Source organism: Propithecus coquereli, unplaced genomic scaffold, assembly GCF_000956105.1.
Source record: "Propithecus coquereli isolate 6110/MARCELLA unplaced genomic scaffold, Pcoq_1.0 Scaffold377, whole genome shotgun sequence".
NCBI lineage: Eukaryota > Metazoa > Chordata > Mammalia > Primates > Indriidae > Propithecus > Propithecus coquereli.
In genome coordinates this window covers 210,439-235,845 of record NW_012149474.1, presented here as the reverse complement: position 1 = coordinate 235,845, position 25,407 = coordinate 210,439, and the positions used below count along the sequence as shown (strand labels likewise).

Below are 25,407 nucleotides of genomic sequence, written 5' to 3'. Positions count from 1 at the left end.
GACCTTGTATCAGGACGACATGAAAAACCATCACGATACAAGACTACAAAAACTAACAACCCAATTTTTGAAAAGGGCAAACGCTTGAACACTTCACTAAAGAGAACACTCGTGTGAGAAAGCTGGTCGGCGCCACTGGACTCGGAGAACCGCGGATCGAAGCCCCAAGGTCCCACCGCGCCAGCCTGACAGTCCCAAGTGCTCAGGAGTGCGGGGCGCCTGCGCCGACACTGCTGGTGGGGAGCGAGACGGAGACGCTGCCGCCGGGCGTCGCCCTGGAGGCTGTGACGTGAGCACAGGAGGCCCACGGGGAGCGCTCAGAGCGGCTCCACTCACGACGGCCCTGAACCTGACCACCAAGTGCTTCCCCACATCTGGCGCACGGACCGCCGCGGTCCACCGTGCGAAGGAGGAACGGGCCGCCGAGAGCAGCCGGAGGGACCGCGAGAGCCTACAGAGCACCGGGGGCACCCAGGACACGGCTGCCTCCGTCCACACGACGTCTCCCAGACACAAGCTGGAGAGACGGGGCAGACCATTCCCCGGGTGCAGGGTCGGGGGCAGTTTCCACAATCCATGCAAGTGCTAAAATTCACAGACTCGCACACCTATCCCCCCAAAGTCAATTCTGCCGTGACGGTAAGAAACTTGGCCACTCACTGACAGAGTTTCGAGCTTATGAGTAAGAAAGTCCTTGGCACACCGAAGGCAGCCACCAAAACGTGTGCTCGTTACTTGAGCAGAACGAGGATTCATAAAACAGACATCAGTGGCAGCGTCCTGACCCAAGATGCACTGAGATGAGTTTCCACCCTCTACGCTGATCGCCTCTCGAAATGTGCGCCGGGAGGGAGAATGGTCCACAGAGCCACGTGTGGCCACCACAAACCCAAACCCAGAAACCCAGCGAGCATGCATGGCCCGACGTGCGTCTGCGTGCTGACCTCTCTGCAGTGTCCGGTCCCGGCACAGGTGTGGACGCGATGCCGAGGGCACAGACCTCCAGGCGTGAGCATCGCTGGGCCTCCCCTCCGACCCCCACCCCGCCCCCGCCATCTGTGCCGCCCACTGAGGCCCCGCTGAAAGGTCAGGGGCAGTTTCCCACCGACGGATGCTTCCGGAGGTCCCCATGCAGCCTCCGGCCACTTTTGCTGGGGTCGGGCCCTGCTTCCTATCAGCGCTCTGGAGGGCTGAGTGTGCAACACCCCCCTGTCACCTGTCACCCTGGCTGGGGCCTCCTTGTCTCCTAAGTTCCCACAGTTTATCCAACCAAGAAAAACCGCTTACCTGGAAGAGTATAAAGATGAGAAACAGTTCGTAGACCACACTAACGCAGAGCCAAAACCTCCAGTAAGCTACGAAGACAAAGAACACAGAAGCGTTAGCGTGCCCCAGGTACTGGGTCCTCCAAGGCCCCCGGCCTTGCTGGTTCCTGGCAGAGGAGCCCCCCAGGACCTCCCACCGACTCCGTGACACAGTGTCTGCTCTGGGCTCCTCGCACGTCCCTGGTAGAGCCTTTAAAAAGCAAGGTTGAACCCAGAATTAAGCACAGTTTCTCTCTGAAATGTTTTTTTTCCCATTTTCTTCCATTCTAGTCCTTTTCTTGTCTTACTGCAGTGGCACAGACGGCCATAAACTGTTGGACAGGAGCAGTGACAGCAAACACTCTGGTCCCCTGTTCACGGTAACACTTTCAACCTCCCATCGTTGATAAGTCTGCAGTAGATTTTTGGTGGATCCCTTTTATCATGTTAAAAGATCTCCTTTTGGGCAGGCATGGTGGCTCAGGCCTGTGGTCCCAGCACTCTGGGAGGCTGAGGCAGGAGCATCACCTGAGCCCAGGAGTTTGAGGTTGCAGTGAGCTGTGATGATGCCACTGCACTCTAGCTGAGGTGACAGAGTGAGATTCTGTCACACAAAAAAAAAAAAAAAAAAGGATTTTTTAAAGTTTTTCTCATGGATAAGTATGAACTTTCATTTTTCTGCATCTCAGAGGACTGATTTTTCCTGTGATACATTAACAACGTGAGGCATTATGTTAGCGGACTCCTGATGTTAAGCCCTCCCTATACTCCTGCCTTCCGCCATGGCTCACAGCAGGGACACATGAGGTTTTAGGGCCAAACCCAGCACCGTGGGAGGCCCTCTGGGCAGGGCTGACCCTAATCCATTTGGGGGAAGACAGCCGTGATGGGATACGAAAAGCCACCTCGCACAGGCAGGAAATACAAAAGTGGTAAGTTGTTAGGAAATTTGCTAAAGTAGTTCAGGGACATGAGATAAAAAAGGGAGATTACGAACTTATCCTTCATGCCTTGAAGGATAAGAAGATTCTGTCTGGGAAATTCTCACTGGTTCAAGAGCTACAACAGCAGCTAAAGGGTCTGTGGTGAAATAAACTCAGGGCAGCCTGCACCCAAAGGGCCCCCTGAACAGGACTCCCGGGCAGGTAGCCAGCCTCCTGCGCTCGGAACACCACGTGCTCCCGGAAGCCACACACACCCGACAGGGCCACTCGCACAGGGGCCCCACTGCAGGGGAGGTGGGTCACCTTGGACTCATCTCTCACCCTCGAGCCCAGGCCCACCCAGCCTACCCTCAATACCAGCAGGCCGTGCGCCCACATCCTGCAGCAACTCCAGCTGCTCCTGAGCTGGTCTCCCCGATTCCAGCAGCCCCACCCCAAACACGGTGCCCGAGGGAAGAGCAGACAGGCGGCCTCTGTGGTGAGGTGCTCTCCTGATGCGCGAAGAGCACGCCAGCTTTTGGAGGGGCCACAGATGGAAGCAAAGCACGCAGGGATGGTGCCTTCTGCAGTGGGCCAGGACCTGTCTGAACAGTCTTGCTTGGAACTGTGGCCAAACAAGTCTCCACACGAGCAGCTCCCCCGAGAGGTCAGCTGGAGCCTCGTTTTTGCCTCTCAACACAGTTGCTCCCGGCTGCTGCCGCAGTGGCCTGACCCGGCGTACCTGGCCCAGACGCAGGCAGGCAGGCAGGGAGGCAGGCGGACCCCACAGGGGCCGTCTTTCTGGAGCCAGAAACCCTCCTCGCTCTCCCCACAGAGAGCTACACTGCGTAGGACCCATCGCTTATCCACTGCCAGTGTATTCTGATTGGACAGTGTGAGAGTCTCCTGCCAGCCACAAACATGTGGAAGAAGGTGGCTCCAGGCTTCCTACATTAATAAATCAAAGATTTGGCTGGGCACAGGTGCTCACGCCTGTAAACCCAGCACTCTGGGAGGCTGAGGCAGGAGGATAGCTTAAGGTCAGCAGTTCGAGACCAGCCTGAGCAAGAGTGAGACCCCGTCTCTACTGAAAATAGAAAACTTAGCCAGGTGTGGTGGAGCACACCTGTAGTCCCAGCTACTCAGGAGACTGAGGCAGGAGGATGGCCTGAGCCCAGGGCACTCCAGCCCAGGTAACAGCGAGACTCTGTCTCAGATCAATCAATCAATCAATCAATCAAAGATTGGCAGAGAAACATGCAGTTTATGCAAAGCAAACTAAATCGAAAGAAGAAAGGTAGAGCTGAGCTCAAAATAAAAGCTTAGACACAATAAGACCCCACCCCCACCCCAAGGCCTGGCCGTGTCCGGGAGGGACGCTGCCTCCAGCCACGACGACAGGGGCTGAACTTCCCGCAGTGCTTCTTCCCGTAAATCAACCCAACAAGCACCAGCGGCACCAGGTTTTTCATGTGTGATCTGGAGTTTAAACCACGCCCTCGCTCTCCCCCTGCCCTGGGGACAGCCCAAACCCTTCCAGACCAGATGTGCTCAGTGGACCCCCGGCTCCAGGGTCCCACCAGGCCCCTCAAGGGGCCGTTTCTCAAGACCCTGGAACAGAAGGGCCACAAGACCAGCTGCCTGGGAGCCTCCAGGGCAGAGCGCCCCACACCATGGCACTAACTGCCCTCCTAGAAGGCAACCTTGTAATGTATGTCACAGGCCTGAAAGGTTTCGCCCTGTAACCCAATACTTCTACTCCTAGGATGTCTTATAAAATGAACAATCAGATATTTACAGAGCACATGTGCAAAAATACACCACAGCCTAGTTTATTACAGTACAACTGGAAACTTCCCAAATACATGATATTACAGCGTAAGCAAATTGGTTAACTAAAATTATAGTACATTCAAATAACAGCTAAACAAGCAGCCACTAAAAATCCAGTTATCAAACAAAAAAATTAGTGAATAAGGAAATGCTTGTTAAACCTAAAGTGAAAAATGCATGATATAAAGCCACACATATGTTATTCTTCTCATTTTTTTGAGGCTATGTTTACCTATACATACATAGCACGTCAAAATTTAGTGGTGGTTATTTTTTGTGGGTGGTTTTTATTTTTAATTAAAATATTTTTTGTGTTTTCTAAATTTTCGACTATACATACCCCTACTGAAACAGAAAAGAAATGTTTCCAGTTACTACGCGTGAGCCTTCAGGGGAACCAACCAACCGTCCCTACAGAGGCCTGGTGGGAGGAGGAGCCCGGCCGGCGGGAAGTGGCGTATGCCCTGGGGGAGGACCTGTGCCTCTGTTTCCCTGGGATTGGTTAGACGTCAGGTGACTGGGGGCGACTGAGGCAGAGCCGAGGGGAGGGGCGCCTCCCAGCCCCCGCTGAGCCCAGCCGCCCTGCCTGCAGGACGAGAGTGAGTGTGGCAGCAAGAGGAGGGCGGGAGAGCCCAGGACAGGGAGCAGTGAGGGACCCGAGGGCCGGAAGGAACCCTCACCTGGACGGAGAGGGGCAGACGACTCGGGCCCCATGCCCTCCGTCCCTGCTGTGGGCGGCTGGGCAGGGCCAGGCGGGGGCGAGGGGTGGGGACATTCACACCCAGCACAGACACAGAGTGACTGCTCAGAACAGAACTGCCACACACGGAAGAAGAAATGGCAAGTTACCTGGATGAGGTCTGGAAAATGGCCCGTCTTTAGCTTGTGTGACTCCAAAACATAAGAAAACCAAAATACTGGCCACAATACCTCTGCAAATAAAGAACAAACAGCCCCTCAGTGTGTGTAAGCTTCTCCCAGGAGGGAGGCAGGAGGCAGCGGGGACCCGGGACACCCACTGTGGGACAGCCCTGGCCTCGGCCTCGGGGCAGAGCTGGGGACTGTGCAGCAGGGAGGGCTGGGCCGGGGCCAACCCCACCCCCCCGACCAACATCTCATCTGGGCCCAGTCGCAGCCCCACATTTGTCATCTGTGAAGTGCTGAACCACTAGGACACATGCCTTACGTGAAGAAAAGCCACCTAAAATTCCGTACACGAGCACCAGGGTTCACTAACGTCTGCACGAGACAGAAGGATACTAGGAGCTGATGGCTTTCTCCGCCGACGTGGCAGGGACCCCCGTATTTTTACAGCACTCTTTTGTCCTTTTGGGGTCCCCTCATCCAATGCTAACAGGACTCCCGCAATTCGTAAGATGGAAGTGTAAGCGCTACAACTGCGACCGAGTAAACTGGTAAAGACAGGTGCGCGGGGAGGGAGCGCAGCGCAGGCAGCCCCCACACAGCTGCTCACACAGCCTCAGCCAGGAGTCCTCTGCCTGCCCACGGCAGGCTGGACGTGCGGCACCTGCTCACCACCACTGGTGCTCCCCGGCCGCGGGCCTGCCCTTCACTCTGTAGGCGCACGGACGTGCCTGTCCGGGTCGCCCTGAGAGCCACCGCAGGCAGCGCCCCTCCCCCTGCAGAGGGACGTGCCGTTGACAGTCTCGCCCACGGGTTCACATGCTGTGCTGCGTCCAGGCTGTGGCTGCCACGCAGCTGCGACGTACAAATGCACACTCACGCAGCTGCAAGAACGGACGGGCCACAGAGCTCTCAACGGTGCTCTTAAAACCATCTAGTGACAAATTTCAGCCTAAAAAACTCTCCTCTCTGCCTACCAAGAGTGCCTGGGTCTGGAAGCTGCCAGCAGACACAGTGAGGCAGAGCCCCGCCAGGGACAGCGTGAGACTCGCAGGACCCGGGGAGCACAGGCTGGGGCCCAGCCCTCATGCAGCTGGGGCAAGGGCCCAGTGATTCGGGCCGTGTGCTGCTCTGAGCCCAGAGCCGTGAGGGTCTCTCCTTTGGTGGGATGTTCACGGACCCCCCAAGGGACACGTGCGCTTCCAGAGAAGCCTCCACACCAAGCCCTGGGGATGGGAGCAGAGACACCTCACTGCCTGGCTCGGGGGTGTGAGAAGCACCTTGCAGGGCCACCAGAGCAAGATGCAGGCCCCAACTCAGCTGCTCTTCCCCAGTGCGTGGAAGAGGGTGTACTGTTAGGGGAGAGACGGTAAATGCTCTTCTGCCCGCCCCGGGAAGGAAGGAAATGAAAAGAGGAACTGGGTGCTGACCAAGGAGGACGCTCCTGGCATTGCCCGGGGGCTGACCTGTGACACGCCCGCCCTGGGGCGGTCCCTGCGCCTTGGCCACCCGGTGCCGTGCCTGGCGCTGGGCTCCTGGGGTAGCCTGGTGGCTTCTGCACATGACGAGGCTCAGGAGCCGGCTCAGACCAGGTGACACAGGAATGCCAACCTGGCTACACATCACATGTGTTTCTCATGACTTTATAAGGCTAATTTGCCTGTAAGAATTGCTTCAGTACGTGGGAAGGTATGTCATTTGGGTAAAGGAATTACTTTAAAAGAGGAACAAATACATTACATTTCTAAAATAAACTTAATTTTAGATCGGTTTGAGATTTATAGAATTACTGTGAGGACAGCAGCGTTCCAACGTATCACGCACCTACTTTCCCCAGTATTAACACCTGACGTCAGTACGGTGCACCTGTCACAATTAACAAGCCAGTATGGATACGTTACCACTAGCTAAGGTCTGCACTTTGCTCAGACTTCCTTCGCTTTTCCCCAATGTCCTTTCCTGTCCCACAATCCCGTCCAGGACTCCCCGTGACAGGGAGGCGTCCCATCTCCCCACACTCCTCTCGGCCATGACAGTTTCCCAGACTCTCCTGTTTCTGAGGACCTGGACAGTCTTGAGAACTGGTCAGGGATTTCGTAGAATATCCCCGAATTAAGGTGGTCTGCCGTGTCTCCTCGTGATTAGGATGGGGTTACGGATTTCTGGGAGGAAGACCACAGGGATGAGGCGCCACTTTCGCCAGTGCTACCAAGGTGCACACCTCATCACTGGCGGTGCCACCCGACCACCTGGCCGGGGTGCCGGTCAGGCCCCTCCGCTCTGCCACCGCCCCTTCCCACACCGCACCTGGCTGGAAGGAGTCCCCACGAGCAGCCCACAGGTGAGGGGCGGAAGGCTGCGCTCCACCTCCTGCAGGGGGAGTAGCTGCATCGTTACTTGGAAATCTTGTTTTCCTTCCTTATTCATTCACTGCTTACGTCCTATTTTTCATGCTCTGGGCTATATTCCAACACCACTGCAGTGATTTTGTTGTTGAAACTGTTCCAGGTTTGGCCACTGAGAGCTCTCACTTGGCTCCTGCATCGCTTTGACATAATCCTGTCACTGTGGGGTTTTGTTGTGTCTTTCTGAGCAGTTCTTTGCTTTCTGGGTCCTTTCACTGGAGAACGTCAGAACCCGAGAGCTGGGCACTGGTGTACTCGCTGCTCCTGGCGGGGAGTAGGTTCTGGGTCCTCTCAGCTCACAGAGCAATAAGATAACTGTGCATATACTAACCAACATATACACACATTATAAATATTTATATTTTTAACTATTTGTATCTTTACTAAGCTAAACATGAGTTCTGACCGACATCTCTATGATCTATTACCACGTGGATCCTTCCGGCCTCCTCCCCTTGATTACCTGTGAATTCCGCCTGTGACAGCGAACACCTGGCTGCCACCACCCCCACACAACAACACATACAGCAGTAACAGAACTGCCACCGGTACCTCCTGGGACACTTTATCAGTTCCAGCACAGTGTTCATGCAGCTCCATCTGCCTTTAGTCTCACAGACGCCACTCGGCTCCCAAGTGACGCAGGACCTTCTCCCCTGCCCCTGCAGGAAGGCCACCGCATGCCTCTGGAACGGTGAGATGTGTCTTGTCACAGTCTGCCTTCCTTCCTGGGATCCCTGACCTCCTAAGTTAGCTTTTCAAATTTGCACGCATTAAGGCTCATTCCGCAGCTGTCTAGTTCTGTGGGTCTGGACGACGCACGGTGTCAGGCACCCACCTTCACGGTGGGACGCCAAGCAGTCCATAAAGGTGCCTTGTTCTGCTGCTCATTCTCGCCCCTCCCCTGGAGACCACTCATCTTTCTACCGTTGCGAAATTCACCTTTCCCGGAAAGTTTCCCAGTGTTATCCAGTCGGCATCGTGTGGTACGCAGCCTTTCCGACGGGATTCTTCCACGCAGTTACAATGCATCTTGAGATTCATCTGTCTCTGTGGCTTGAGAGCTCATTTCTTTTTACGGCTGAACAATATTCCAGATGCGCCACAGGTTACTTATCCACCCTCTGGCTGAAGGACATCTTGGTTATTTCCAATTTCTGGTGTCTATGAATAAAGTTGTTATAAACATGCATGTGCAGGTTTTTGTGTGAACGTAAGCTTTCGATTCAATTGAATCAACACTTAGGAGCATAACTGCAGGATCGTAAGCTAAGAGTCTGTTTAGTTCCCTGAGAGACGCCAAACTGTCTTCGGAAGTGGCCGTGCCATTTTGCATTCCCACTGGTACTGATAAGAGTGCCTGGTTTTTTGAACCCTTGTCAGCATCTGGTGCTGTCAGTGTTTTAAATTTTAGCCGTGGCGATGGGCGTGCTGCGCTGTCTCACAGTTTGCGACTTCCGACTCCCCGAAGACAGATGGTGCTGAGCACCTGCCCGTGTGCTGACGGTCATCTGCGCGCTTTCTCTGGGGAGCATCTGAGATCTTTCACCCGGTTTTTGATCGTGTCGTTTCTTTTCTTATTACTGAGCTTTAAGAGTTCTTTGCATATTTTGTGCTCAAGTCCTTCATCAGATACATGTTTTGCAAATATTTTCAACCAACCTGTGGCTCCTCTTCTCATTCTCTTAACAGTGTCTTTTATAAAGCAAAAGCTTTTGATTTTAGTGAAGTTCAGCCTGTCAAGTTTTCCCCTTCATGGATCGTGCTATTAGTATTCTATCTAAAAAGTCATCGCCAAACCTGAGGCACTAGGTTTTCTCCTATATTTTCTGCAAGAAGTTTTACAGTTTTGCATTTTGCATTTAGGCCTATCAATAATCCACTTTGAGTAATGTTTGTGAAAAGTGTAACATCCAGATTCGCCTTCGTGTGTGGGTGTCCCGCTGCTCCGGCACCGTTTGTGGGAAGACTGCCCTTTCTCCACTGCGCTGCCTGCGCTCCTGTCGCGACCAGCTGACTGCGTCGTGCGGCCCTTCCTGGGCTCTCTCAGGCCTGTTGATCTCTGCGCCTGTTGTTGCCGACATTGCACCGTCTCGATTACTGTAGCTTCACGGTAAGTCTTGGAATTGGGCAGTGTCAGCTCTCGAACCCTGTTCCTCTTTGGCACTGTGAATATATTCATTAGGTACTATATTTTATATGTATTACATATATGAAGTACGGTTATATTCTAAATGTGTAGCTATTTATATATTTATATGTATTATACATATTTTATATGACTAAAATGTGTGAAGTTTTACTTACTAAATTTGTAAGTACAATAAAAAATTCATTGAGACCCTCTAAATGTGTTGGTCAGAAAAACTGGAATGTCCCCAAGGTCACCCGTGGATGGCGGATCAATGAACTGTGGCGCATCCTCGTGAGATCCTCCCCAGCAATGAGAGCGAGAAACTCCCAACAGACACAACGTGGACGCCACGAACGGTTATTCTGGGTGGGAGAAGCCAGACGCCGAGGAGTACGCACTGAGCAACGCCCTTTTCGTGAAACCACAACAGGCAAAGCACATCTGTGCTGACAGACCAGCGCTCCCAAGTGCCGGGGTGTGGCCGTCTGGCGGCTCAGAGGAACTTGGACAATGGAAATTTCCCACCTCCGCTCAGCGGTGGGCACATAGGTGTATGTATTAAATACCCATCAAAAATCATCGAGCTGTATGCTTTGATTAGTTATATATCATATCAAATTATACGTCAATAAGGTTGACTTGGCCACACGGTGGCTCACGCCTGTAGTCCCAGCGCTCGGGGAAGCCGAGGCAGGAGGATCACTTGAGCTCAGGAGTTCCAGACCAGCCTGAGCAAGAGCAAGACCCCGTCTCTGCTAAAAATAGAAAAAATTAGCCGGGTGTGGTGGTACAGACCTGTAGTCCCAGCTGAGGGAGGCTGAGGCAGGAGGATTGCTTTAGCCCAGGAGTTTGAGGTTGCTGTGAGCTACAATGATGCCATGGAACTCTAGCCCAGGCAACAGAGGGAGACTCTGTCTCAAAGAAAAATAAAAAAAAAAAAAGGTCGACTTAAGAAGCAAAACAAAACCAACCCCCTAAAGAGACAGAAACTGTTAGATGCATAAAAAGAACAAAGATACACAAGCTGAAACTGGAAGCTTACAGAAAACAAACTAGCTTTCTACATTTTTAACTTTAATAATGTAAATATTAATTTTTTAAAATAAAGGTAACCTGTAGTAGGTCTTTTCTATACATAAAACCTATGCTCAAGGGCATGAACTCACTCTCACATATTAAAATAAACTGGCCCAGCAGCCTCCCCAAGGTCTGTGAGGCCTGGGCAGGCCAGAGTGCCGGCTGTGAGGCCGCCAGACTCCTGGGCGGAGGCAGTGGGTGAGGCAATGTGGGTCCCCAGAATGTGAGCCAGGACAATGTACAGTGTCTCCACAACATAGACCCTCAGAGGAGAAAGCGCCCAGGAGCTCCTGGTCCCTCCTCTCAATGCACACACGGGAGCTTCCTGCTGGAGGGGGTGGGAGGACCCAGCCTCTCATGCCAGGGCAGCTCGGGACAGGCCAGTGCCAGACAAAGGGGGCGTGCCCACTCGGGTTCCCTTACACTCGAGGGTCTGAGTTCGACAACTCTTGCCCAGAGACATTGGGACTGCTCACCTCTGGCCTAATTTTACTTGCCTTATGGGGACATCTCTTGAGGAGTGACCATGTCCTGCTCCTTGGCACTCGCTGGCCCACTGTCCCCCGGGGATGCAGCAGACCCTGCACACCCAGGTGCTGATGGATGAATCTTGGAAAAGACCGAGCCCTACCTGGAAATTCCCTCTAAGCAAACATGGGCCCTGCTAGAGCCTCACCCACAGGCGCAGCGTCCCAGGTGGCCCCCGCACAGGGACAGTGCCTCAAGGGCAGACTCGGGTGGCCCCGGCACAGGCTCCCTCACCTACTCTGGACTCCAGCTGCCCAAGCGCACGCTGCTGCTCCACATGCGACACCGGCACGGCTGGCCGAGAAAGGAAGAAGGAGCGGCCGAGCCGCAAGGGTGAGCGCGGCAGCAGAGGCGCTGGCCTGGCTGGGAGCAAGCTGGCACCTGAGGTCAGAACGGAGGGGAAGGCCCGGAAAAGCCGACTGGGAGATCGATGTCGGTGAGGTGGGAGCAAAACCCACAGAGCATGGAGCTGGGAAAAGGGCGGGAGACCCAGGAAGGGAGCGGCCAGCTGCACCTTCCCTGGGAGGACAGGGTGTGAGCTCCTCAGGGGAAGTGGCTGCAGAGCCCTGGGTCCTGGCACCCTGATGCCAATTTCTAACCAGAGATGCCCAGCTGCACCTAAGGGGACGAGCTCTGTCACGAGGTATCTCTAAACCATCTAAATCATCCCATACAGACAGGGGCGAGCCACGCTGATGGCGAGTCTCCTGGCATCGTTATGGTGGCCCTAACACCACACCCCCCGACCCCATCTAATTATGACACAGACATTAGGACCCTCATTTTACAAAAAGCCAAGTGCTGGCCCAGAGCTGTTGTGACAGGGAGGTTCTGTAAGGCCCAGGCCCCACCAGCCAGAGCCGCCTCACAGCCCTGCCACCAACAGGCCTCCGGGCCTCCCTCCACCTCTGCCCCTGCCCGGTGCTGGTCTCCAGACTCTCCCTGGCTTCCCCTGGCCATGCTGTCAGGGCAAGCGGGGCTTGAGCCCTGACGGCGGCAGCCGGCCTTGCTGGGCAGGATGCAGCCCTGAGCTGACACCCAGGCGCCAGGACTGGGAGAGAACGGGAGAGGTGGGGCTGTCAAGTGAAAACTCAAGATCAATGAACAAGCTCTATAACCAGCTTATCTTCCACACACTGGCCTCAGAATCCACGGAATTCAGGCAAAGGACAATCCTAGTGACTAGTCTGCCTTTGGAGTGACTTACTTCCTGACCTGCAGAAGTGAGACCACGAGCTGTCCATGGACAATCGCCTGACATATTGAAGTGGTTTAAATTTTTAAAAAGTGCCAGCATCAACACCAGTGCAGGGTAGGCATGGTGGTTCACGCCCATCATCCCAGGACTTTGGGAGGCTGAGGCTAGGAGTTCAAGACCAGCCTGAGCAACACAGCAAGACCCTGCCTCTACAAAAAATTAAAATAAAAAATTAGGTGCACATGCTGGCAAGTACCAGAAGTCCCAGCTACTCAGGAGGCTGAGGAGGGAGGATCGTCTGAGCCCAGTGGCTTGAGGCTGCTATGAGCTCTGATGATGTCACTGCACTCTAGCCAGGGCAACGGAGTGAGACCTTGTCTCCAAAAAACAAAAACCAAAACACAGAACACACCAGCACAGCAGAACCATGCCAGCTAACTGGGGGAACCATCACTGGCCCTCGCAAAAAAACCCGACACTTCAAGACACCCAAAACAACGGCTCCACCACTGGAGGCTGCCGAGGCACATCCCGATCTCTCAACATCTGAAATGCAGAGAAAACGCAGCACAAGCTGCAGGTCACATGGAAGGTGACATGGACTCCAGGGACCCAGTGACAGGCAGGACAGGGGCTGACCAGTCCACAGGCAAGAAAGGCCACGTAGCACCAAGGGGAGCCCTAGGACTCTGGTGTGTCAGACCCACTGGAGAGGGAGGCCAGGAGCCCCAGCCCGCCTTCCTGTGGATGCCAGGGAAAGCCTCCTGAGCCCCTGGCCGGCCTGAGGACAGCAAGGACACCAGACCAACCACGCACACCCAGTTCAGAGAGCAGGACGAGGCGGGCCTGTTACCTCTTGGTGTTGTAGGCTGTGTCTTGAGGTGTTTCTTCCAGGAGAGTCACGTAGCCAAGCGAACAGGTAAGGATGAACAGCACAGTCAAGGTGTGGGCTCGCCTGAAATCGAAGACACACGATCACGTCAGAGCACGGACAGCACTGTCAAATACTCACGCGACGTGAAACCAGGTCTCTGCACAAAGGAGAGAGCTTCAACTTCACTCTCCAACTCCCAGAAAGCAAGTGGCTGGCAGTCCCTGGCTGGGTGCTCCTAGATGATCCTGTGTCCACTCCCAGGGAGCTGCAGGCGACCAGAGCAGGTGTCTGTTGTTAGGAGCAACCAGACAGTGAGTAAATACGGCACTTTTCACTGAGCAGGATGCGCTGAGGTGACCTTCCTTTGGGTTTATGAAACCACCACAGCTGAGAGATTCACAAGAATGACGGCCCAAGAAACGAAGAGCTGAGAGGACACCAGGACCCAAAGGGAGAACACGACCCCTGACAGAGCTCCTCACTCACAGGAGCCTGGCTGGGGGAGGGAGGGGCAGGGGCTCCACCTCTGGCACCTCAGCCCATCCCACCCCAGTGGAGACGCCTCACTTGGACACCCACGGCCAGCCAGGCACCAGAACCACATGCCAGCAGACCTTGACCACAGCTTGTGTTGGATCCCGCCTGAGACCCCCTCTGCATTTTAACTGCTGCAAACAGTCAGAGACCCAGTTCTTACATCCAAACGAGGAGTGTAAAGTTGGAGAAATGACGTGACCCTCTGCACTGGTCTCCTTATCTCTAGGGGGGGGGCACTCCTGCCCTCCAGGGACACCACGGGGACTAGCGAGCAACACGCATACAGCATGCAGCCCAGGACTTCCCTCCATGACACACGGATTGTTACAAACAGCAGCTGTACCCTAAAGAAAAGAAAAGGCAAACCACAAACTGGGAGAAAACAGTCACAATACACATACCTGACAAAGACTTTGTATCCAGAATATATAAGAACTCTTACAACTCAACAAAGATACACAGTCTAACAAAAAAAGGCAAAAACCTGAGCAGACACTTGACAAAGAAAATAAGTATACAAACAGCCAATAAGCACATAAAGAGACAGGGAGCCTCACTTGTCGCCGTGAGAGCAAATCAAAACCACAGCTGGACGCCGGTGCACCCCCGCTGAGCGGCCGAGGTCAGAGCACTCATGGCGCCACGTGCTGAGGGCGCGGCCACACGAGCCTCGTCTGCCACAGGTGGGTGCGGAATGACGCAGCCACTCTGGAAACCAGCTTGGCAATTTCTTGAAAAGTTAAACATACGTCTATCATCCAACCCGGCCATTTACTCCAAAATATTTATTCAAGATAAATGAAAACAAAGGTTCACTCAAAGACTCGTACGTGAACGTTTATTTATAATAACCTGAAACTGGAAAGAAACCAAAAATCCCAGTGCATGAGAAACCATGGTCCACCCCTACCACGGAACACCACTTGGCAATGAGAGAAGGAGCCACTGATGAAGGCCACGAGGTGGACGGACCTCAAAAACACGCCCCCTGGAGGCTGAGGCGGGAGCAGCACTTCTGCGCAGGAATTTGAGACCAACCAGAAACAAAGCAGATCAGGCTGGGGAGCGGGACCTTCCGCACGCGGGCGTGGGGGTGCTGTGCACGACAAGGCCGTCACGTGCCAGCATCACCACACCTGAGCACAGCCACACCTCAACCGGATGACGGTGTCCCCGAGAGCAAGGCAGGAGCTGCGGGACGTCAGGCGGGGGCTCCGCGCTGGACCACGGCCGGGGCCCACCGTGGCGGCTGGTACGCCGCCCTTGTGTTTCCGACCCCGATTATTCTTCACGTTTACTCACCAACATCAACCTCAACAGCAGTTTGGCAAATCGCCACAAATAATTCCATTAGGATTCTGACTGGAATTGAACTGAACTGAATTTATAAATTAGTGAGAGAAGAACTGACATCTGACTAATACTGAGGGCTCTCATTCACGAGACATGGAATATTTTTCCCATTTTCTTTTTAACTTTCTACTATACAATGGAGGCAAGGAAATCTCTCCATTTATTTAGTTGTTTTATGCCAATAAAACAAGCTGGCATGAGGGAACACGGGCCCACCCTTCCCTCTCCGTGGGGACGTCGGATTAAGTGAGGGGACCGAGACCACCCCGGTAGGGATGAGCAGAGCCAAGAGTGTTCAGACCACAAAGTCAGTGACGACAATGAGCACAGCGGCTCCGGCTGAGCGGTTCTGGGCGCCAGTGCAGCTTTACGCGCACGCGCGTGGGCATGCGTGTGTGCGTGCGTGTGTGCATGCGTGTGTGCATGCGTGTGTGTTTGCGTGTGTGTGTGTGTGTGTGGCGCCCCCAAGGCAGGTCGGGGCTGGTGAAGGTCACAGAGCAAGTGGGGGCGGGCCTGGGGCAGGAGCCCTGCGGGGCACAGACTAGGTGGTGGGACCACTCATCCACACACAGCATTCCCTGAGCACCTGCCACGGGCCACACACCAAACAGAACCCACAATCTCCCTTCCTGATCCTTCTTTCCTTCCAGTGCAGCCAGACTAACACAGGAGGGCTAAACAGAAACCCTACATGCTATGCAGAAAACAAAAGGAGGCTGTGAGTGCAGGGCAGGGGTGGTCAGGGAGGGCCTCACGCAGGGACACTCAGGCAGACCAGAGTCAGGGGGCTTTGGGGACCCCTGGGAACACACTTCCCGATCAGAAACACAGTGCAAAGGGCTCGAGACAGAAGCGGCCAGGCCAGTGTGGCTGGAGGAAGAGGGGTCCCTCACACCCCACTTGAGGACGCAGCCTGGGCTGTGGCTGAGCGAGAGCCGCTGCGGAGCAGTAAGCACAGCGGGCTGCGACGCCCAGGCCTCCGAGAGGCCGCGTGGCAGCTGCAGTGAGGATGCACACGGACGGGAACCACTGCAGGGAGCCAGTGACCAGGTGAGCCACAAGCAGGAAGGAGGTGGGGGGACTTCGGATCTGTCCGGAAGATACAGCCAACAGGGTCAGCCGACTGGGCAGACGTGAAACGTGAGGGTCCGATGTGACCGGGCAGAACTGCTCGAAGCCAGCAGTGTCCACTCCAGGCCTGTCCAGACACACCTGCCCGGGCGGTGGGTGGGACCTGAGCACCTTCCCAAACTCTCCTTGTCTGGAAAATGGGGGGCTAGATGGTCCCACCTACACCAGGGCAGGCTCCTCCCACCCGACGGGCAGAGAGGCACATCCCGCAAAGACGGAACACCCAGAAATGCAGGGCTGTGCCCGCGAAGACCCCAAAGACTCTGGCGGGCATCTTCAGAGGAAAGAAGAATGAAGTCAGAAATGAGATTCTGTTAGAGCTGACCCCAAAGCCCGCTCTCTGACGCCCCGCACAGCTCACACATCCCTCATCGGCTTCTTTACACAGGACGTCAAGAGCAGTCCAGAAGCAAACCCGAAATCGCCAGACACCAAATCAGAAACCACTGAGGCCGCAGGATGTGGAACGAAGCTTGTAAATCGCTGGAAGAAAAGAAATGTTAAACAGGATTCCAAATTCAAGAACGAAGGTGAAGGGAACATTCTCCAGGAACGGAGTTGCAAGAGAAACGCTGCCGGCAGACAACAGTTCCAGGGCACCGGGAACAGTGAGTAGCGTGGGTGATTCTCAAAACCAACAGCCACAACACCGCCTGTGGGACCACCACAGCCGGGGGAGGCCGGGCACGTTCCCCGTGCCCCCTGCGGCAACCACTCAGAGCCCCACAAAGAGACGTAACCAATGAGACAATACCTTGATTGAAGTGGAATATGAAAAAGGTTTACACAACCCAAAAGAAGGCAGGAAAGAGAAAAGAGGGCACAGAGAGAAGAGGCAGATCTAAATTCAGATGCATCAACAATTAAACGTGAATGATCTAAACATACCAACTAAAAGACAGATTGTAGCACAAATACTGTTCAGCCGTAACAATGATGTACCGCCAGCACCGCGACCAGACAGCCTCCGGAACGCACACGCTGTGCCTCCAGAACGGGCCCTATGCCTGGCCCTGTCACCACGGGGAGGACAGAGGCTGCTGGGAGAGCAGGGTGAGGGGAGGACACCACCACCAAGAGGCAGCTACGACCCACCTGTGACTGTGGCTACATGAATCCAACACATGTTAAGGTTCACAGATGTGTGTGTCCCTACAAACTCAGCTTTAATGTATGGGAATTTAAAAAATAAAATAACTTCAAAAAGTCATGAAGCCACCATTTTTGTTGCAAGGTCAGGATTCAGGAGAGCCAGGCTCAGGGACTGCAGAGCAGGATGCTCCACCCCACACTGGGCGGCGCCACCCGGAGACCTGACAAGGACAGGGCAGTAGGCACCAGCACTCTCTGGGCCCGGCTCTGTCCCCAGCAGTTCTAAGGAACAGCAGCACCCCGGCCCTGGGGAAGCAGAATCAGGAATGAAGAGGACCCAGCTCTGTCCTGTCCAAAGCAGAAAGGCAGGTGGGGGGTAAGGGCCCAGGCACAACAGTCACCCGGCAGGACAGATGTCAGAACTGCCAAAATCACACGCTCCTGGAAAGTAAGATCTATGCTGTTACGTCACAGTCCTGGTCTTACACACAACACAACGTCCACACGTACATGGCAGAGAGACAGGGTGCCACTCAAGACAGCACGAGAAAGACTCCAAAGGCATCCGTCCTTGTCCCTCCCAAGAGGCCAGATCTGTGCGCAGCGGCCCCTTCCTCCACCACCCTGACCCTGGGCAGACGCCCGGGAAGGCTTGGGTCCTGCGAGCAGGCCCTGGACAAGAGCTGCGGTAAACCCCAGGACTTTAGACACTCAACAAGGATGAGGGCCTGAGGACAGCCGGCTCCCTGCCACCATGGGTGGAGGACACCCCGCTGTCAGTCCCTCTGCAGAGATGGCCACACGCAGGCCGAGTGGGCAGGAAGGCAGGCATGCCAAGATCAGTTAGAGGAAAAGTCGACACATCGCTGAAGACGGGCCGAGGAAAGGCCAAGACCAGAGGGCCTGTCCACGGCCAGCAAGAGGCCGCGAGGCTGTGTCACTGGCCCTCCTCGCCTGCTGCCAGCATGGCCCAGACGGCTGCATGTAGCCACTCACGCTTCCTAGACGTGGGCAAATGCACAAAGACGGAGAATGGATCTCGGAAACCTGGGGCGTCTAAGATCACCCCCACACTCCCCAGGCTCCGAGGTTAAAGAGCTACCCCAAGACATGCTGATGACAGCAAAGTCCACGCACGGAGTCACTAGGAAGACTCGCTAGAGGCTCAGTGCTCTAAGATCTAAGCGTATAATAAAAACGCTCAAAAGGTCAGACCACCTCTTCCCTGGCGGAGGTGCTTAGCAAGTGCGGTAACCTGAGGGTGCGTCACCGTCTTCCACCGACAGGTGGCAACGTTCCCCCGTACCGCTCCAGGGTAACAGGTCCCAAGCGTTCTCCCAATTTTTAGACGTTAGCTGATGCATCTCTGCACAGTGTTTCTCAGAGTCTGCCGTCCCAAACATCTCCCCCGGTGCTCCCCACAGCCGGCAGAAGAGACAATGTCCTCACTACTTCGGACCCAGAGCAGGAGAGCGCAGCTGCTGCTCCAGGGCTAGAGCGAACTCGGAACCTGAGCTTCTTGCCCTGTGGCCAAAAAGCAATCACAAAGAAACAAAATCCACACACCAGAGCCGTGACTGGCCCCAAAGAAACCTGTCCAGCTTTGGAAATGAAACCCTAAAAGCGAGGTTTTACATCATACAAAATTTCCTTTTGGTAATTTTGGAACCAAAAGTCATTTCCACAAATATATACTTTTTAGGTTAATCTTCACCTGTGTTAACTTTTTGCAAATTCATTATTAAAATTCTCTAAAACACAAAATAAGAGGTTTTTTTGTTTTGTTTATTTATTTATTTTTTTGAGACAGAGTCTTGCTCTGTTGCCTGGGCTAGAGTGCCGTTGTTACGGCAGAGATGGCTGGGAATAGACCAACACGCACACGGAAACATTGGCAAAAACAGGTTTATACGCCATCGGGCTCAGATGGGGATTTTTCCCTCCAAATTCGGAGCACCACGCAAAGAGCATTGCAGTCTTCTATACACTCGGCTTAAGGGGGAGGGGCATGGTTACAACAGGGTTAACTTTAGGGAGGCAGAGTCCTAGGCTATTTTACAGCCTGGTACACTAATTGCTACAGGTGATTTATGAGGGGAAAGGTCGCAGGGGAGGAGGGGCCTCAGGTAAGGATTGCAAAGGACAAAGCCCGGTAGTGGAATTTTCCACTTTAGTGCAATTTTCTAATTTTCCACTTCACCGTGGTGTCAGGCTAGCTCACAGCAACCGCTCACAGCAACCTCAAACTCCGGGGCTCAAGCGATCCTCCTGCCTCAGCCTCCCGAGTAGCTGGGACTACAGGTATGCGCCACCATGCCCGGCTAATTTTTTCTATATATTTTTAGTTGTCCAGATCATTTCTTTCTATTTTTGGTAGAGACGGGGTCTTGCTCTTGCTCAGGCTGGTCTCGAACTCCTGACCTCGAGCGATCCTCCCGCCTCAGCCTCCCAGAGTGCCAGGATTACAGGCGTGAGCCACCACGCCAGGCCAAAATAAGAGTTTTTAAAATCCTAACGCAGCAAGTCAGTGAAGGGAGACACAGGAGGTCAGTAACAAGGCTCTGCAGGTCAGCGCAGGTACTTCTCACCAGGCAGGCGTCTGATTACCTGCCTGCCACCAAGAAACGTGAAGCTCCCTCCCCAGTACAGGTAAAGGAAGAGACACAGCCAGAGACTGCCCCATGTTCCTCTGCATAGGGTTTGGGGGGAAGCCAGAGCCACCCACCCAAGCTACCTGAAACCCGCCAGCCCAGTCGCACCCCCTCAGCGTCCTCACAGGCAGGCCGTGCTACAGCCAGGCGTCTGTGTCCCAAACCCCCCTTGTGAGCAGGAACCTGAGGGCCACTGCTCTGAGCGTCTAAAGAAATCTTTCTTTGAGCAGCTTCCCTGGCGCTGGGTGAGCTGAGTGCTTCTCCCGGTTCTGCCACACTCAGCATCCCTGCAGCCGCCCCATACTGTGTCTTCTGAAGTTCTGGGACTGCCAGAATCTAAGCTTCTCGTGTAGTTTTCTGTTGTATCCTGCAGAACAGTAACTGACACCCAGCAGGGATCCCCAAAAACGTGCTGGATGACTGAATAAGGAACAATCCAGTCCAGCCACCTTGATCCAGGACCTCAGCGACTCCAGCAGACACCAGTTGTGTGGACGGAGGATGGCGCCCTCCCTCTTGTCGGAAGGGTGCGTGGCAGGACACCTGGCCGAGAGCAGGCCCCCGAGGGTAGGAAGTCTGGTGGCGCCAGCTCTGGGGCTGAGCCTCCACTGACCCAGGGCACCCCACCCGTCTCTCTCAGTGACTCCACAACCACCAGAGTGCATTATCTCCCCAAAGGAGGGCTCATCTGCCCCTGCTCCTCCTGCAGCAGCTGCCTACACCCCCAGGGAAGACCCCGGCATGGGGTCCAGCTGTTGGGCGGCCTCCTCTCCTGAGCTTCCGCTGCCACTCGCCCTTGTAAGACAGCGATACAGGCCAGAATATGACAGGGCCCTGTGAGGTCTCTACCTTTGCGGGGACCTTCCTCCAACACCCCACTATCAGGCTCTCCTCAGCCCCACCCAACCTGCTCTCCATGTCCCAGAGCCTGGTTCTTTTGGAACTGCTTCCACACAGCTGCCTCCCACAGCTGGCCGTACACCCTGTGTTCCCGCTCTCTCCTGGGGCAGAGGCCCCATACACTCCACCGTCCCCCAGAGTCTAGGGCAGGACGGAAAGGCTGTTGTTCGTCTGGACGGGAAGTGAGCACCCTGCAGGAAAGAAAAGCCAAACCCTTCTCATGAACCATGCTTTCTGGAGCCTGGGCTTTATTTTTCTCGCAAATGAGGAAAGACAAAGCGCTAGCCCAAGATCAGTCGTTGAGAGGAGGAGCCAGGCTTGGAACCCCAGCCCTTCCCAGCCCTGACTCAACTCGAGGCGCCATGCTCCCAGCTGCTCCTGGGGCCTCTGCCCTCCGCCCCCACTGAAGGCAGAGTTGGGGGACAGGACTGCGCTGTGCATGAAGTGCTGGCTAGGGGCAACTGAAGTGAGAAACAGGGCTTTTACTCGACGAACGCTGACTGAACTCCCCAAGCACAGTGAGACACTCAAGCCAGCCAGTGTGATTGCTACGTGGGGGACAGGGGGACAATAAGCAAGGCGGTTTCGTGTCCAGGAGCACTGTGAAGCAACCAAGGGAACACGACGGAGGGCACAGGTGAACTTCGCACAGGGACGCCAGGGAAAGCCTGGTCACCGCGCTTCCGAGGTGACTGGAGCCAAGTCCTTCGGATCAGAAGACCGCGCAGTGGGCGCCGCTCGGAGGCGGGGCAGGCAGGGGGACGAGGCCGACTCCGGGAGGGGTCCGCCCCAGGGCCTCTCCCGCCAGCCGGCGCCTACCTCCACCCACCGCCACCCCCGCTGCGCGAGCTCTGCCCGGCCGCCCCCGGGGTCTCGGAGGCGGGGTTCGCCACGCCCCTCGCAGCCCGGCCCAGAGCCGGGGCGGGACCCGCGGGAGACCCAGGCCGGGCGGGGCTGGGCTCCCCAGGTCGTGGGCGCCGCAGACCCTCACCAGAAGAAGGTGTTGGTGCCGTCGTCGTAGACCTCGGACTCGGTGCTGCGGCGGCCCGCGCCGGGCCCCGCCGCTCGGCCGTCGGGCGGCTCCTCCAGCGAGGCCTTGCCCGCGGGCACCGGGGACCCCGGCCGCGGCCCCTCGGCGGCCTTACGCTCACCCCTCCGCATGGTGCTTTGGCCGGAGCCGCTCCGCCCGGCGCCTTGACCCCACGCACACCAGGTCACCGGCGCAAGGACACGCCGCGCACGGCGCGGGGAGCGCCGGGAAGGGGTCGTGCGCTCGCCCGGCGGGGTCTCAGGAGAACAGGGTGGGGGCCAGCGAGGAAGGGGTGGGCGGTGCGTTGTGGGCCTTGTAGTCCGCGCGGAGCACGCCGGGCCTTGTAGTCCCGGCGCCGCGGGGTGAAGCAGTGCTTGCTGGGAAGGATGCCGCCCGGTTGCTAGGTAACTGGGGCCCACCCCCGCGGCCGCTGTGCAGCACCTGCGGGGCTCGGGTGGAACTGGGCGGCCCGAATGGTGCGGAGACGCCGGGCTTGGTCGACAGGTGGCTGGCGGAGACCGGCCGCGCAGCCGCCACGGCCGCGTAGCTGCGGGAGCCGACGGCAGCGGCCTGTCGCGGACGGGCTGCGGCTGCGGCGCGGGACCCGCGCGGGGGTCCGAGGAGAGAAAATGAGTGGCGGGCGCGGCCGAGGGGAGCGACTCCGCGGGGGGGCGGGTCCTCTCGGGGACGCAAGTGCGCGCAGGCCGCGGGCGGCCGCAGCTCGGCGAAGCTGCCGTGTGTGCCTCTCGCCCGATGTGCCCCGAGCCTCGGACGGGCCAGAGACACACGGGCCCTCGGGGCCGCCGTTGGCTTCCCCGGGCCGGGCCGTCCCCTGCGGCGGTCCCTGAGCGCGCGAGCGCGTGCGCCCTGGGTGGGGACGCGGCCAGAGAGCAGCCAGGCCGGGCCCGGGGCCACTTCCTCCTGAAGGCAGCGGGGAGCGAGGTCAGCGTCGCCCGCCGCGCGGTGGAGCACCGGGCGGGTGGTCCCCGGGCACTGGCCCGCACAGGTTGACACGGAGGGACTTGCTTTGCCCGGGGAGGTGGTGCCCAGAGCAGGCCGGCTGCTGCCCACCTCTCTCTCCCGGGGAGCCATCCTGCAGGGGCCCTCCGGCCTCTCCTGGCGTCTGGCGGCGTCCGGTGCTGTTGGGCTCCTTTCCTGGGCACGGATGTTGCCGCCAAACGGCACAGAGAGCAGCGGGGCGGAGGGATGACCCGGCCCGCTGGGCTCCCCGGAGCCTCGAAGGTCGCTCGGGCAGGGAAGCTCCGGGCGGGCACGGGGCGCGATCCGGGAGGGCGCGGGGGGCCGTCTGCCCTTCGTGCGGCTCTGGGCGCGCAGACCACGCGTCAGTTAGCAGTTACTACCGGCCTCTGGCCACGGGCCAGCAAGCATTCCCAACGCTGTACAAACGCTGTCGTGATCTTCACACCCCTTAGGTTGTATTTCTTTTTTTTTTTTTTTTTTTTTGAGACAGAGTCTCGCTTTTGTTGCCCAGGCTAGAGTGAGTGCCGTGGCCTCATACTAGCTCACAGCAACCTCAAACTCCTGGGCTCAAGCGATCCTCCTGCCTCAGCCTCCCGAGTAGCTGGGACTACAGGCATGTGCCACCATGCCCGGCTAATTTTTCTATATATTTTTAATTGTCTGATTAATTTCTTTCTATTTTTAGTAGAGACGGGGTCTCGCTCTTGCTCAGGCTGGTCTCGAACTCCTGAGCTCAAACAATCCGCCCACCTCGGCCTCCCAGAGAGCTAGGATTAAGGCGTGAGCCACCGCGCCCGGCCAGCCTTAGGTTGTATTTCTGTCTCTCACTTAGAGACGGAGAAACTGTGGCACGGAAAGGTTGGTGACCACCCCCGCCCGCGCCCAGCTCCTTTCCCACGGACCCCAGAACCTCTCCCCGGAATCCCCGCACCTGAAGGGAGCCCTCAACCTGCAGCTTTGCACCCCGGGTCTCACCTCCACTCCACCCTTAGGTCGCACGCTCAGCTGCAAAAGTGCCCACCTCGCCTCCTCGGGAACAGCTCCCGTGGACCGGTGGAGTCCATTGTAGGATGTGGGCTCAGAATGTGGGCGGTTTGTGGCTCAGGGATAGTGTGGCAGGTGAGAGGAGGCCCCGGAGCACCTTGGAGGACGTGTTCCATTGCAGCCCCCGGAGGCAGCAGGACTGGAGGGCCCCTGCCAGGGACAGGGTGCAGGGAACAGAAGCTTTCCTCAGCTGACAGACGCTGGAGGGAGGCAGGGACTTTAAAGGAAATGGCCAACTCCAGCAGTACCTAGGGACAGAGCCGGGCAAAGTTCTCGTGGGGGTGGCTGGCCAGAGTCCAGGCTTTCCGTAGGCCTACCGGAGTCACATTCATGGTGGTAAATAGTGAAAATATTGGCAGAATGCTTTCCGAAAATGCCCTTGCAAGGAAGGGAGAGAAAGCCCGGGAATTCCTAAAGAAACAACGACTAATGTTTCCGCTGGAGCGGATCACAGAAAACTCACCCCACCCCACACGCCTGCACCTGGGAGGGAGCTTGGCAGCAGGACTGCTCCCTAAGACAGGAAACAGGAACTCTTGGAAATTTAAGGCTCAAAGGTGCTGGAGGACAGCTGGGAGACAGAACTGTCTCTGCAGTGAGGACATGAGGGGCCAGGTCCCCACCCCATTCCACCCTCCTGTGGCAGACCTGAGGGGCAGAAGCCCAGCCTGGGAGAGGGGTCTCCCCTGCAGGGGCCCAAGGCTGGGGATGTCACCTGCCTGGACAGGCACTTGCAGCCAGAGCGGCCCAGCAGGGCGCCTGGGACCAGCCCAGAGAAGACAGGAGGCAGGTTCTCGGAGGCACCATCCGGGAGGTGCTGCCTCTGAGAAGTGTCCTGGTTCCGGGCATCTGTCTGGGGCCACACCCAGGATGCAGGGGGTGGGGAGTGGGAGGACAGGCTCCCGAGGGGCAGAGGGGCAGAGGACAGGGCGGCAAATGGTGTGAGGGATTTCACCTGGGGCACTCTTCACCCTGCAGGAATGCGGCACATGGGGGGCCTGCAGGGGAGGAGGTCTGGTGGGCAGAGTCTTCTGGAGTCTGAGGAGGAAGGAAAGGGAGCAGGGTGCAGGGTCCACAGGGCAAGAGAGGGAAGCCCACGAGGCCTTTGATCAAAGTTCACCAAGACAGGGCAGGGCCGGCTGTTGTCACCCCACTGTGTCCTCTTCAAAACCAGAAGGCAAGGGTAAGGCTGAGTCTGGGGAGGTAAAGTTTATCACAGCAGACTTTAGTGTGATAATAAAGTACATTTAGTAATAATGTTTATAAGGCTGATACATGTTTGTGGTAGAAAATTTGAAAACAAACTAACAGGAAGAAAATGATAATTCCCCACTCTGAGTTGTTAAGATATAAATATCAAATATCAACCTACTCTTCCAGTATTTTAATGCATTTTAGGTTAGTTGAAATTAAAAATTTTGTATGTGTTTGTAATTTATGTTTCTTTCCATATAATGTCATCACCTAAGCATTTTCCTGTGTTCTCATAAACTCTTTAAAAGCATAAATTTTAACAGCGCTTAATCAGCATATGAATATAGCATGTTT

The 25,407-nt window shown here is 56.0% G+C and overlaps 1 protein-coding gene across 1 annotated transcript in view; it reads right to left on the bottom strand.

The window, feature by feature from the left end:
- Positions 1–22,301, bottom strand: part of PTDSS2 (phosphatidylserine synthase 2) — a 30,484-nt gene extending 8,183 nt beyond the window's left edge. Inside the window, exons 1-4 of the mRNA XM_012652003.1 lie at positions 21,796–22,301; positions 13,120–13,221; positions 4,910–4,992; positions 1,288–1,355 (exon numbers count right to left, since the gene is read on the bottom strand). Of these exons, the coding sequence (XP_012507457.1) occupies positions 1,288–1,355; positions 4,910–4,992; positions 13,120–13,221; positions 21,796–21,965 (423 nt within the window). The 5' untranslated portion in view covers positions 21,966–22,301. The remainder of the gene's footprint in view (positions 1–1,287; positions 1,356–4,909; positions 4,993–13,119; positions 13,222–21,795) is intronic.
- Between the last annotated feature and the right edge of the window lie 3,106 nt (positions 22,302–25,407).